This window comes from Eutrigla gurnardus, assembly GCF_963514095.1.
Source record: "Eutrigla gurnardus genome assembly, chromosome: 2".
Lineage (NCBI taxonomy): Eukaryota > Metazoa > Chordata > Actinopteri > Perciformes > Triglidae > Eutrigla > Eutrigla gurnardus.
Genome location: NC_139916.1, coordinates 20,085,324 through 20,100,385, shown reverse-complemented (window position 1 = coordinate 20,100,385; position 15,062 = coordinate 20,085,324). Strand labels below are relative to the sequence as shown.

The 15,062-nt window shown below is 42.5% G+C and overlaps 1 protein-coding gene across 2 annotated transcripts in view; it reads left to right on the top strand.

Annotated features, from left to right (window-relative positions):
* Window positions 1–15,062, top strand: part of celsr2 (cadherin, EGF LAG seven-pass G-type receptor 2) — a 55,541-nt gene that overhangs the window by 17,438 nt on the left and 23,041 nt on the right. For both annotated transcript variants that reach the window (XM_084024180.1, XM_084024179.1), the window contains exons 2-3: window positions 1,883–2,593; window positions 10,502–10,724. In XM_084024180.1, the coding sequence (XP_083880306.1) occupies window positions 1,883–2,593; window positions 10,502–10,724 (934 nt within the window). The remainder of the gene's footprint in view (window positions 1–1,882; window positions 2,594–10,501; window positions 10,725–15,062) is intronic.

Below are 15,062 nucleotides of genomic sequence, written 5' to 3'. Positions count from 1 at the left end.
ATGCCGAGAATCTGTTTTTCTCTAAAGGAAATTCAACTGTTTGAAACACACGGATATGATTTTAGGTCATGGGAGACAGACTTTTTTTTTATGAGATGACTTCTTGTCACCGGGCAGAGATGTTTATTATATCTATGGCTCAGTGATCTCGGTTTTTACATTTGTTGCAGACGTTCTTTGTCTTCTAGATGTAGAGCAACCTCGGAGCTGTAAATCAACTCGGATCCGTAGACGCTGAGCTTGTTATCATCATGCAGCGCGTCCCTTTGTGTTCTTTGTGATGGGATGTTTTAGGATCGAGCCTGTTTTCATTATAATTTTACTCCTCAGTGAGCAGGGATCTGAGCACCGCCGTCAGTGACTTCCAGCCGACCAGGATGTTTCTTTTTCATTGTAAATGTAGTAACAGCAGAGAAACAAGCAAGAAAATAATCTCAAAATAGGTGATGTGTGTCGGGGACTATAGGCTTACATTTGTTTACTATGCAAGGCAACACAATGAAATAGAACAAGCTATGTTTGATTCACCACATTTTCATGATGAGGCCAACTCTGTGGATGAAGGCCTAACACGGGAACTAATGTATTGTCCGGTCGAGAGCTACTGTATAATAGCAGACAAAACACTGCATGTCTTCAGTCAAACCCGAAGGATCGAATGTATAGAAGATGAACCATTAACAAGATCCAAACAACAAGATAAAAGACGAGATCTGCTGAGCTGAGAAATGCTGTAACCGGTGAATTTGAGACTTAAGGCTTCCAGCGTGGCATGTATAATGAAGTAGCATCTCTGCTTCCGGACGGAGCAAAGGCGGAGGGGGTTGTGAATACAGGCGTGAAATTGCTGATTAGAAACTTGGACTTTTTTGAAAGAAAACATGCATTCAGTCTTGGCATGGTCTGTTATCTGTTTTGGCACATGAGAACGAAAACTTGTCTAAGTAAAGAATTTTTAGAAAGTGTTGATATTATTCATGAAAGTGTTGATTTGTGGCAAATTTTCTGTTAAGTCCTTTGTTACTAGATTTTTGGGTAGCAGCCGTGTTCTGTTTCCACATGCGGGTCTATTGCAAATACCTGAACCACTGATACAGGAGCAGCTTGGACATAAAACCATACCCGCACCTGCATCGAGTCTGCATTCACTGTTGGAGCGACTGATCTGTGTGTTGATGCTGCAATCGCTGTTAATTATAGGGAACATGGACGCTGTAGTTTATTTTGAGAAGGTCCCACAAGGACCCTCCTGCTGCTATACAGCACAAATGTGTATTAATCCCTGTCTGAAGTATATTCCCTAACAAATACATAAAAACACAAAAAAAGAACTCCTGTTTTTTAAATTGAAGAATATATATATATATATTTTTTTTTTAAGATGTTAGAAAGTATTTAGAGACGGACTAACATATTGATTGCTTTTCATGGGTTTTGTTTCAGAGCTATAGTATATAATTTAAAATTAGTTATCCCAATTTACTGTAAACTCGCTGGCCATTCAGGGGCTTTCAACCCTATCACACAGTCTTCTTCAACAGGTTGAGTTTTATTGATGATTTGTTTCCAGCAAACATCCCAAAGAAGTGCTGTGAATGGAATCGTGACTAAGCTCTAATGTTAAAAGATCTGTCTCCATGACAACTGATGAAGAACATGTGACATGGTTGAAAGTCTTCCTGTCATATGTTTGTGAACTCAGTTTAGCCAGTTGTTTCCCTCCTGGTCAGAATTTCCCAGAGGGAAATATCATCAAATGCATAAAACATGAGCTCGCCATCATACTCATACTTTTATAACTGAAGACTTTGGGCCACTAGCTAAGAACTGCTGCAGAATATAAATATCCATTCGTCTGACGTGAATCACTCCTCTTTTTCAGATGGTGTCCACTCAGCGTCGGCCCAGTGTATCCTCCAGGTCACCATCATCACAGATGAAATGCTGTCCAACAGCATCACGTTGAGGCTGGCCAACACCTCTCAGGAGCACTTCCTCTCCCTGCTGCTCGCCCAGTTCCTGGACGGCGTGGCCCGCGTCCTGTCCGCCGCCCCCGAAGACGTCGTCATCTTCAACATCCAAGACGACACGGACGTCAGCGCTCGCATCCTCAACGTCAGCCTGTCTGTGGCCGTGCCCACGTTGGGCGAGGGGCACCAGCGGCCCGGGGGCCTCGGCCACGGAGGCGACCGGCCCGGGAGAGGGGCCGAAAGTGGAGGCGGAGCAGAGTTTTTCGGCTCGGAGGAACTGCAGGAGAGGCTGTACTTGAACCGCAGCCTCCTCGCCCAGATCTCCTCGCAGGAAGTCCTTCCCTTCGACGACAACATCTGCCTCCGGGAGCCTTGTGAGAACTACATGAAGTGCGTGTCGGTGCTGAAGTTTGACAGCCTGGCGCCGTTTGTGGCGTCGGACACCATCCTCTTCAGGCCCATCCATCCCATAGCCGGGCTGCGCTGTCGCTGTCCCGCCGGCTTCACAGGAGACTACTGCGAGACGGAGGTCGACCTCTGCTACTCCAAACCCTGCGGGGTTCACGGTGTGTGTCGCAGCCGGGAGGGAGGTTACACCTGCGAGTGTTTTGAGGACTACACAGGTGAGAGCCCACATTTAACATCACATAATTACTGATGAAACACTCTATTATTACAGTCAGTCTCATCTCTTTGGCTTCATTAACGACTCGACCTTCCTTACTGTTGCTACACCAGCCAGGCTTTCCATTCACACGCTGCACAAAACACTGTTATTACTGTAAACTGCATTTGAAGAATGTATCTCTGATTTCACACAGAGGGAGACAAAAGCAGGCGCCTCATTTCAAGGAAAATGTTGAGTCTGCTGGCAAAAACATGACAGCTGTAACTAACAGATGTTACCGGCTCGCTGGCAAATTAAATCCAACCTTGTGGGTTGTCTGAAAAGTTTGTCTCCGGCTGACTGATAAAAAGGTCTTAAATAAAGAATCCTGACACGTGCTGGTTTACGTAGAAGCTGCACTGTGGAGCCAGTTTGTGGAGTTATGCAAATGTAACATTATTTTTGGTGACAAGTTTTTCCTGAGCAAGCTGTTAATTTAGTAAGCTGAAGATGCTAATATTAGCATATTAACACAACATTCATTCATTCATTCATTCATTCATTCTCTGTTGTTTTCTTGTGTTTTAGCCGCATGTTTTAGTATGTGCAGGAAATCAGAGCCTGCAGTTGCTCAGCTTTGATTAGACGATCCGACAGCGGGTTCAGCTGTCTCATGTGATTCCCGCTGAATAGATACCCTGTCTTCTAACGTGTCACCACTAGAAGGTGAAAGGGCACAATTCCTGCCAAGCTGTGTCCACATGTAGCCTTCAAAATGTTAATTTGTTCTCCTCCACAAAGATCCCATGGGGACATTAAAGTCTGCATCTGTCCCATTCACTCCCCTCTTCAGCTCTTTATTGAACCTCGGCCTTTTTAAACATAGACCGAAGCTCTGCAGACAAAGGTTGAGTGATGAGTTATTGATCTGAATATCCCTGTTGAAGTCGGCCCCAGCGGAAACTATTGAACTATTAACTATAAACTATTGCTATGCATTTCTGTACATTTTAGATGTGGAGTGCCTTTAAAGAAGCTGAACGCTGGTTTATTTATTCTTTCTCTGGATTATTTGCCAGATCAAGTTAAAGTGTTAAAGTTCTGAATGAGGCCTCGTTTGGCTTCATTTTGTTCTATTTGTGGTGAAACTCCATTTCTGTTGAAGCTGCCATTGAATAACCTGTAACACAGTATTCACACCTACACTCAGCAGTTCCACCTGAGCTGTAGGAGTGGACTGCGTTTCAAAGAAAGATGATATAACAAACCTCCGTTTCCTCGCTGATGTCTACTTGGTGACTCGGGACTATCAGAGAAGTCTTTACTTAGAAAACAACAGCAGCGTTTCTGTCCAGACGAGGATCGCTGAGTGGAATAAGGGAAGGGAAGTATTCATTATTGATGGCTACTAATGGAGTCACCTGGCTGTAAAAATACCTGATATTAAATATATCACAAAGTGCACGGTATGAACAGAGGCTTCCATTTTCAGCCATACAGAAGAAATCGTTTAGCAGTGTTGGTGGCAGAACTTGTTATTCAGTCTCTGCTCCAAAAATTATTCACATCCTCAAAGGGTTAAGAGTGTCTGCTCACACGTTTTTTAGTTAAGGGGTAAAGGGGGAAGTTGAAAAAGAGTTTAAAGAGGAAGCAAGTTAAAATATGCTGATTTATACAGTATGCATATTTGGGTAGTTGCCCTGTGTTTTTGTTGAGAGGTTAAGTGGGTCAAACCCTGACTTTTTAATGGGATTTTAAAGTTGCAGCTTGTCTTTGAAGCTAGTTGCTTTATTAAATGCAGTGATGTTTAGTAACGCAAGGCGCTTTGAGTCAAGCACTGCACGGACCCGTGTTATATGCATTGTATATTAAATTGTATATGTTATATACATTATATATAACACAGACCTAATTAAAATGAAGTACCTACACACTTTATTGCATGATTCTAATTAAATCCTTTAATTTTCTGAAATGGGAGATGTTACTTTTACTTTTTTATACATTATTTACATTTTTTCTGTTAGTGTTTTTGTCCTAATCAAGTAAAATTGTGAGTATTTATACAATGTTGTAATATGATACTTAACTTAAGTAAAATATCTGAGTACATCCATCCCACAAACTTTTGAAAATTTGAAATAAAGTGATAGAATTATGGTGTATAGTTGAATAAAATGCATATTTATTCTCTAAATATGGTTTTATACATACATGATACATGACACATAGCATGTGCTGTGCACTCTGACTTCATCCGATCAAGCAGAACCTCACTTTCTCTTTTTATAGAAATGATTACCTTAACTAAAACTACAGGTCGTATTTGCGGAAGCAGAAAGTGCTGATATATTCATGCCGTTGTCTTTGTGTTCTCTGTAATGGCATCGCCTCCATTCTTCCTTGTCAACATTAAAAGGTTTTTCCCCTTATTTATGAAGCCTGAAGTAGTGCCGGGTGTTTGACTGTGTGGGCTCAGTCACTCAGAGTCCAGGTTGAGTGGCACTTAGGTATTCTTATACACGGCTGTGGGTGTCGGAGCTGAACTGCAGGTGCTTTTAAAGTGAACCTGCAGAGACGTAGCGTGTGAGTGGGCGACGCGGGCGGGTATTCGTCCGGTAGCAGGGACCACCATCAACCACATTAATCTCCATCGGGGGGGTTGGATCCAGGTGCTGTTAGATCCAGTGCGCAGGACTCATGGAGTTGTGTCAGCGAATGTGGTGAAGTAGCTGATGATTTAAGATGTTTGCATCACACCGTCAGGCTGTCTGATCAGACAAGGCTTCGGGTTTTTATTTGATGTACTTTCCTCTGTGATCTACAACTCCCACTGCTCTGCTTCAGTTAGCGTTGAGTTCAACGTGGTGGGGCCTGGGAGGTGTGTGTGTGTGTGTGTGTGTGTGTGTGTGTGTGTGTGTGTGTGTGTGTGTGTGTGTGTGTGTGTGTGTGTGTGTGTGTGTGTGATCACTCTGCGTGATTCAGTTGGGGAGTTATGTGCTGAAAAGCTGCAATAATGTGTGTAAGAATGTTGGATGGACAATCTGTGGAATGTTTGTGTCAATGGTGTGTGTGTGTGTGTGTGTGTGTGTGTGTGTGTGTGTGTGTGTGTGTGTGTGTGTGTGTGTGTGTGTGTGTGTGTGTGTGTGTGTGTGTGTGTGTGTGTGTGACTGTTGGACCGTAGGCGTTGGCAGATGGTAGCAGGGAGAAAAAAATCTAACAGCCATCATCTTCGCTGTTCTTCAAAAGGACATAGAGGACGATTTGGCTGAGCCGTTCTGTAGCTGCTGAACAACAAGACGTTATTCTCCTGAACTTCTCGTGTTTCTCTCACTGTCAAACACACAACTTCACCTGGATGGAGATTAGGGAGTCGTACCGTCCTGCATGTGTTCCTGACGATTATTCATCAGTGAACTGCTGACCTGTGATGTGAGAGTCTCTTTTCCTTTTTTTCTCTGGTAATTCATTGAATAATCAAGAATCCATTTGTGGCGTTTTAATGTGCAGACATGCTTTTTGGAGCAAAAACTGGTGAATGTTCACACATCACCTCACACCAGTATTTAAAAGGGACACATGCCAAGCACTGAAAGCTTCTATAATTAGTGAGATGAATAGAAAAACACTGTCAGACACATTACCAGACCAGCGCCATGCTCTCTTTGTCTCAAATTTAAAATATGTGTACCGAGCTGCATGGAAGTCATTGGGATGCATTTTATGTAAGTGATGAAGCAGCGACATGATGATGACATAAATTAGATGTCATGGAACTGAGTGTTAATATGGATCCATTGGTTTGCGGACTACGGTTGTAAAGCCCTGAACTCGGCATTTGGCCATCTTGGATTTTTGCAACTAGTGAGCAAACATTACCATATTTGGACTGTGGAGGAGCGACGGGTGGATCAGACCAACACTAGCTGCCCCGAGTGGCAACCTTACTGCATCTGGCTTCTGATGGGAAGCTGTTAACAACTTAATAACATAACATAATCATAACTGCTGCAGTCATTATTTTGGTTATTTAAGTAGATATTCACATAACATTTAAAAATAAAAACCTCGGGCTCTAGATGCGCTGCGATGTGACGAGAAGATTTGGTCGCAGATATAGATCAAGGTCATCTTTTCTGTTATTGATCATCTTATCTCATCATTCGCCTGTATAATCCTGAGTGGCTACTATTTGAATATCCTCAGACCAACCTCTTGGTCATCACAGGAATTATCTGCTCTCAGCTTCCCTGAGCTTGTTGTCTGTGGTGCGTCTGTAGGGATCCAACTCGTCTGTTTCCTAGCAGCTCAGGCTCACCTGTTGGTCTCTGAGGAAACACGGTTAGCACACGAGTCTTTGGATTATATCGGGTTTAATCGTTTAATATGGAACAACTGAACGCTGCTTGTAATATATCTGATATATATATATATATATATATATATATATATATATATTCATACCACATACTTATCCGGCATTATCACGTTTTGTCTGATTAGTTTATTCTCTCTCTCTCATGTCTCTCTGTTTGGGATCAATTTCTGATGAACTGGATGAGCGATACAATTCTAAAAACCCATTTAGCAGATCAATTTTCATCCGTTTTTTTTTTCATTTCATGTTTGAGAAAAACAAGAATGATTTGCGTAGGCGGAGGTGTATATTCTGTTGTTTCATTTGGTTTGATTCATGCAAAAGCTTTTAATTCTGTTTTACAGTCTGGTGGTTGCTAAGTGGTGTTTGCATAACCTTTGAATATGTCTTTTAAACTATCCAGTCACACGTTGATTTTCAGTTTAATTACAATTATCAGCCTTTCAGCCTTTACAGTTTTGTAACGTCATTACATATTCAATCAGGTATTAGGTTAAAAAAACCTGCAGAGCTGAAGTATCTCCTCCTGTAATAAAAACAGGATCCCTTTGTGATTTGCTGCCTTGATGATTGCTGCTGGCAGCAAACACAGAGTGCGGGGCCTGATATGGACTTATAGAGGAAAGCAAATAGAGAGACATGTTTGAATTATTGATCAGGATATTGTGTGATGGTGTGTGACGGTGAGCCAATCCCGCCCCGCTGTGCTGTGGAGACGTCCCACAGGGATGAACTGAGCTCTGAAAAGCATTTTGTCAGGTATCATTGAGGCTGAACCGTATACATTTGTACCAAAACATGCTGTTAAATATGTATTTTCCAGAGTAAAGCACAGTGTCGTTGTGACTGTACTGTATAAGGTTGTTTGCTGATGCAATGTTCGACCTGGCTGCTTAAAGAAACCCAAGTAATTTATTGCCTACAGCAAGTTACTGAATTAATAACAAGGCCGACATCACTGTAACAGAAAGGCTTTATTTTCCAGCCGGCTGGCCAGCAGCGGCTGTTTGTCATGAGTAAGAAGTAAGTTGTCATGTGCTGACAGCGCAGAGCGACTATTACACTCTATTTCGTTGCTTCTGGAAGGCGAACGGCAGCGAGGCACGACAGCCTGACATGTCACAAGCTATTCTATTGCTTGGGAGTAGGGAATGCATATAAAGGTCTCAACGATGGCTTCAGGTTGAATCTTACCGATCAATTATCATTATGAAGCATAAATAAAAAGGCCTTTTGGGACACGGGGCACAAGTCAAAGTCAAAGAAACCCCGATCAAAGGTGCATATGAGATTGGAAGGATTTTGATTGCCTTTGGGAGAAACAGTATGCCACACAGAGGTGTTACATCATCTGAAAGCTAGAACATGAACATTGATTTCAAATTCAGCTCTAGTTGTTCTTGTCATCAGTCAAATAGTGAATGGAATAGTTTTATATGGAACAATTATTACACACGCTAAGAATCACCCAGTATTTTAAATTCAGGTTCTCCTATGGCAGGTCCTCTCATTTAAAACCAGAAGGGTTCCCATGCTGTAAGAAGACAAGGAGAGAACTCTACAAAAGGGTAGCCTTGGATCGTTGCTATTCAGGCCCTTCTCGACAAGCTAGCATGACATAGCACCCGTAGATTCAGTAGGTCGGCTCGTTTCATATGATACCGGTATCCTCACTCTGGCTCTAAGACTAAGCCTGCTGCCGCCTCCTTGAAGACTTTTTGCAGGCGATTCCGCAGGTCTCAAAGGGTTACGAATAGATCCATGCTGCAGTTTAACATTTTAGTAAATCTTTAACGAAAAGTTTTGCCTTGATGCTCTACAGCTTTCCTCTGGGGGGCGGGGGGTCAAGAGTTCACAGAGGAGTTCTTCCTCATGAATTAAAGATCTAAGCAGGAAAAACCAGCTCTGTTGGCAGGTTGTGGGGAGGCTGTGGCTTAGCGGGTCGTCCTCTGACAGAAGATCAGTGGTTCAATTGGCTCTTCCAGTTGAAGTGTCCCTGGGCAAGATCCTGAACGTGTGTGTGTGTGTGTGTGTGTGTGTGTGTGTGTGTGTGTGTGTGTGTGTGTGTGTGTGTGTGTGTGTGTGTGTGTGTGTGTGTGTGTGTGTGTGTGTGTGTGTGTGTGTGTGTGTGTGTGTATAAATGTGTTGGTTAAGCCTGATGGGCAGGTGGCCCCTTGTATGCCGTCAGTGTGTGAGTGTGTGTCTGGGTGGGTGAATGGGTGAATGTGTACATGAAGTGTAACCGACAGTGTTCCGGTGGTCAGAAGACTAGAAAGATGCTGTATGAATACATCTACATTTACTGTAGTGGGCACACAACCTGGCAACCCAGACGTTTAGTCAAATTCAGCCTGGTTTCTACAAATCTTTAAAGCATTTATTTATTATTTCTAAAGATTAAGAACAATTTAAAATCATTTAGAATTGGTGTTGTTTGAAACTGACTTTGATTGTTTCTTTTGTCTCTGTGGGTCAAAAATCAAAAGATCATCATGATCAGCAACTTGAACATCGCATCCAGATTCTCCATTCACTGAATGGATATAGAGTACGTGGTGGTGAGTGGTGTTGGATGAAGATGTGTGATTGTGTGTGTGTGTGTGTGTGTGTGTGTGTGTGTTACAGTAGTACACTGTTGACTGAGTGACTGTGACACAAAGTCCAGCTCACGCATGGGAGCATGCAGTCTCGCCTGAGCAACTGCTGCAGCCTCCTAATCCAGAGGATCCAGACAAACGGCACATGTGAGCCGGACTGCAGGGCCGAGGAGGACAGAGGCCCAATAGTGACACAGTCTCATTGTCTGTGCACGCCCGCCGGCTCGACTGATCTTCCCCTTCAAATGATCACTGTTTGCTTTGTTGGCCTGGTGCAACCGATAGTCGTCCGTGTCCTTCATTCTGCAGTTCAGCTCGATGTGATCTTTGTTTTCACCATTCATTAATATATTGATTATTTTCTGTTAAGCACTTCATTTTTTAGTCTATAAAGTGTCAGAAAATGGTCTTCAAATGTTCTTAATCTCTATGGATCAACGTGATATGAATATGTTGTTTGTGATTCAAACAACTCATCAATGGCTTAGTGCAGTGAAACTACAGTTTTTCTCCATTTTATCTGATGGAATGAAGGAATTTAAGAGGCAATCGTCATGAGCAACCACAGTTCACAGCAACGGCAACAATTGCGTTTGACGGCTTCAGAGTCTGAATGCATAAACACCCCCAACCATCTCCTCAGAGGGAGGATGGGAGTGGGATGGGGGAGTCGGATAGGGGAGTGGGATGGGGGATGGGGGAGTCACCCTTAGTGACTTAGTGAACAATATCATAATTTATTGTTCATCCACTCCTGCATGTGTGAAAGACAGCTGTATATATTTCAGGTGGATACTGTTCCACCTCCATGACGGCACATATAAAAACAGCTGCGGTGACAGAAAGCGAGCGTTGCACAGTGTCTGCCGTCCCCGAGGTGATGCTGCCTGTCACAAACAATATGAATCCTCATTTCTCTCCTCTTCTCCCGCCACCTCTCTGTGTCCAGGGGAGCGCTGCGACTTGTCGTCCCGCTCGGGTCGCTGCGCTCTGGGAGTCTGCAAGAACGGCGGCTCCTGCGTCAACCTGCTGGTCGGCGGCTTCAAGTGCGAGTGTCCGCCGGGCGGCTACGAGAAGCCCTACTGCGAGATGACCACGCGCAACTTCCCCCCGCACTCCTTCCTGACCTTCAAGGGCCTCCGCCAACGCTTTCACTTCACCCTCTCTCTCACGTAAGCGCCTCCGCCTCCCCGCTACATGCTGCAGTTCACCTGGCTCATATGTGCAGCTCCATTGCCTTTCAGTCATCTGTGATTCACTCTTCATCCACCCCCACATCTTACTTCTGCATGCTCTCCAGCTATCCCCTCCACTGAAGTGTTCTCCCCATCTCACATTTATGTAACCATGGTGTTTAATAGCAATAATGGACTCACTGAACAACAGCCACCTCCCGTAGAGCCACTTTGCTATCAGATTCTAGTTCCTATAAATACACAGCCACTGCACATTAGGTGTACATACTGTACTGTACTGTACTGTACTGTACTATACTGTACTGTGCTGTACTATACTGTACTGTGCTGTACTATAATGTACTATACTATACTGTATTGTGCTGTACTATGCTGTACTGTACTATACTGTACTGCACTGTACGGTACTGTACTGTGCTGTACTGTACTGTGCTGTACTGTACTGTGATGTACTGTACTGTACTATACTGTACTTTACTGTACTATACTGTACTGTACTTTGCTGTACTATGCTGTACTGTACTGTACTGTGCTGTACTATACTGTACTGCACTGTACTGTGCTGTACTTTACTGTACTATACTGTACTGTACTTTACTGTACTACACTGTACTGTACTGTACTATACTGTACTGTACTGTACTTTACTGTACTACACTGTACTGTACTGTACTATACTGTACTGTACTGTACTGTGCTGTACTGTGAGGTAAAAGTTGGCCAGAAGGTGAACTGAAGGAGTTGTGTTTTCGGAGAGGAGACTTGCATAACAACAGAATGTTAATCCTACAGCCAAGAATGAGTCTGATCTTATTACAGTCGGTGTCACTGGTCACTTTGAGCTGTGAGTCAGCAGCTGGCCTATTTCAGCAAAGTCTCCCTCACCAAGCTGAAGCCTTCTGTAGGCAACCCTGGGACTGCAATGTTATCGTTAACGTCCTTTTTAAAGTCCACTTCGGGTTTGATTTTAGTGTTGTGTTCCTTCTCTCTAAATATTTATAGGATATTATTATTATATTATATTTGTTTTTTTGTTTTTTTTCATTTTCGTCTCCTATTTTTTAAGACCCTCTATCCTTTAAAATATGGTATACTTTAGGAAGGATTTTATTTGCAATTTCTTTTTAAGAAGCCAGAATCACAAATGAGTGTTAGAGGCCCTTACATGACTTCAGATAGGGAAAACCCCCATTAAAAAACAGAGCGAAGAAGAGCCTTTTGCAAAACGCAATGCGTCAGAAAGTCATAAAAAAGGGGAAATGCATGTATTTGCTTTCTTACAGTTAGCTGAGAATTCGAGAGCACTCAGACAGCTTACGCTACTATGTAGCTAGAGCCAACTAGCTTTACTTAAACAGTATTTTTTTACACTTGTGTTTTTGTGTAAATTAAGTAAACAAGATATAACACGGTAATTAGTGAGCTTTACAGATGCTGGTACGCTCATTTTGTTACCCCTTAAACAAAGTTGTGCTCGCTGTTTCCCGTTTGCAGTCTTTATACTAAGCTGAACTTACCGGCTGCTGACTCTAGTTGAATATTTATTATACAGACATGAGCTTGTCTGTATAATAACACACAGTAAGACAATGAGAGTGCTATCAATTTGCTCAGTTAACTTATAATAAACAAATTAAGCTTATTTCCCAACATATCACACTATTTAATTAATATGGCGGGAAGAGATTCACCCAAGGAAAACGACATCAGACTGAAAATAAATTTCATTTTTGTGACTTTATTCTGAAGGAATAAAGACGAGATGTGAAAAAGCTACATTTGGCGCTTTCTCCGAGAGCTGGAGGTGCTACCTAATGCCACAATTAGCATTTAGTAAAAATAGCAAAGATCTGAGCCCGCGGTTCTTTCTTTTTATTACACTGCACAAAAAGAAAAAAACACCTAGTTTTAAAAGTAGGCAGTTTTTATTTTAGCAAGGTCTCATTTTCTGATTTTACTTTACCTAATGGCAGTGCCTCTTAACATAATCATAGACATCATTGTGACAGTACTTTTTCTTTCAACCATAACTGTGTTAGAAATGAGTCATTATGAGGTAGATAGGGAAACTGAAGTTGAATCTTTTAATCTGTGTGGGTGATCATTAGATGGTGGTTTGTGGAGGGGGTGGGGGGGGGCAGATGAGCTGTGAACACTGAACACAGGCAGAGACAGCGGGACCTCCAATCCACATGAATCCACGTGATGAAATATAATCAACGATAAAAGCATTCTGTTTGATATCTGTCACAACAAGTGTAATGGTATCACAGGGAAGGTGTCCTGCCATTTTAGACTTCACTCATTGTGATACTCATCACCTTAGATGTGCTCGGCAGGGTCCAAGCTCACAATGGCTGCCGCTGAAATAATATCTCCCCTGTGAGCTTTACGGACCCTTCTTGTAGAAAGGTTCAGATGACGGCCTTTTTTTTTTGATGGAGAACTGCTCAAACCAGTTTTGAAAGTGGTCTACATTTCACTGGCCAGTTACCGAAGCTGTGAAGTAGCTGCTGTGTAAAAGAGGCCGATACTGAGCGCCCGAGGCAGGTGAGGTCAACAAGTAGCGCCGTCACCTGAGCCTGCACTGATCGGGTTCTCCCAGAAAGAGCTCCTGTTATGATGAATGACTCAGGAGGCGGATCTTGTTCCCTCAGAGTGACTGCTAATTCAAGGTCTCATCCTATCACAGCTCGGACTGTTGAGCTCCAGGATTAAGGCTGAGATTTCACAAACAGGAGTGTTTATTCAAGTCTTTCTCATCATGATATCTTTAATATTCTTTGAGACTGAAGGGAGGTCTAGGTCACGGTTCATCTGGTACAACCCACAGGGAACATGAATGTTTATGGCGATACATCCCATAGGTTTTGAGACATTAATCACAGCAGCAAATGTTACGTTTTCGCCCAAATGTAGCATTAATTATTGTCAGAAAATTGTCAAATTTAAATGTTAACTAATTATCCATTATTGGTATGCAAATATTAGGAGTGGGATGGATAGATTAAAAAAAAAAAGCTGACGACGCTAATGTCATTCTGCCATTAAGTCGCTAAAGAAGAGAATCACAAGAGCACCAGACAATCCTCCAACAATAGAGAAGGATTTGGAAAATGTGATGGAAATGTTCATTTGTTTTCTGTGTTAATGTGAAGAATGTTATCTCCTTATCGGTCCACACAGGTCGGATCTTTTCAGTCTCCTCAGTAGAGACAGAACCGTTTTCTATCTTAGTCACATTTTACCCACTTTTCTACCTGATATATACAGTATGTATATATATATATATATATATATGTGTGTGAATATAAACAATAGGATGGAAACAGACTTATTGTGGGACTATGGGAAGAGAAAGAAAAGAACATCATGGCAAGCAATACAGTATTTGTCGAGACCTTTTAACTAAAAAACAAAAATGTCAATCTCATGGTGCTGCAAGAGGAAAAGTCAGTTAAATTCATCCTCTGGGGGCCATGCATACATTCTGCATGCTGTACTTATCTGTATATCTGAATCCATTAAAATAGTTGCTGAGATATTGTAGTTTGGATCAAAGTTGACCTATGGACACTGACACCTAAAGACAAAATATTATTTGAATTCGTTGTTAAGGCATTTTATATATATATTCTTATATTTAATTAGAATTAGATTTTTGTATCTTTATTTCACATTTCAAAGCCATAAGGGGCACATTTTTTTCCTCTCTACTACACACGTCTTGTGAATTGCAGCACGTTAGCATAGCGTGACACAGTTCCCTACATAAGGCCAGACTGGTTGTTATTTTTACTGATGGGTGCCTAATGTGACATGCAGTGATGCAAGTTGAGTCAGTATTTAGCTCCGGTTGATTACTCTCATAGTTCAGAGGGCTTAGGGGGCAATTTCGAGCCGTCAAAAGCCTGGAAGCCTAGTGAAGAGCGAGAGTCTGGAGATCATAATCCTAGATGGCGTTCAGTATTTTTTCCTGGATATAAAGACGCCATCTGACTGCTCCGTCTCCGCTGTTATTATCAGCTGGAGCATCGGCATCCTCTCTCCTCTGAGGTCATGATTAGTGCTGTTCTAAGCGGGTCAGCGGTGCCGTGGCCCCCGGCTCCTCTTCAGCTCAAGGATACTGCACAAACAGCAACATGTACAGTTTGCCCTCAGACCATGAAGTCTGAAAGAGGGGGCCGGACGGCTGCTTGTGTCTTTTAAGAGCATGTATAGATTTTTGGATGTATGAATGACATACTTCCTCTAAAGAAGACAGTGTGGAGCCTGCAGCTCTGAAGTCACTGTCACGCTAACTTTGTGCTTTTC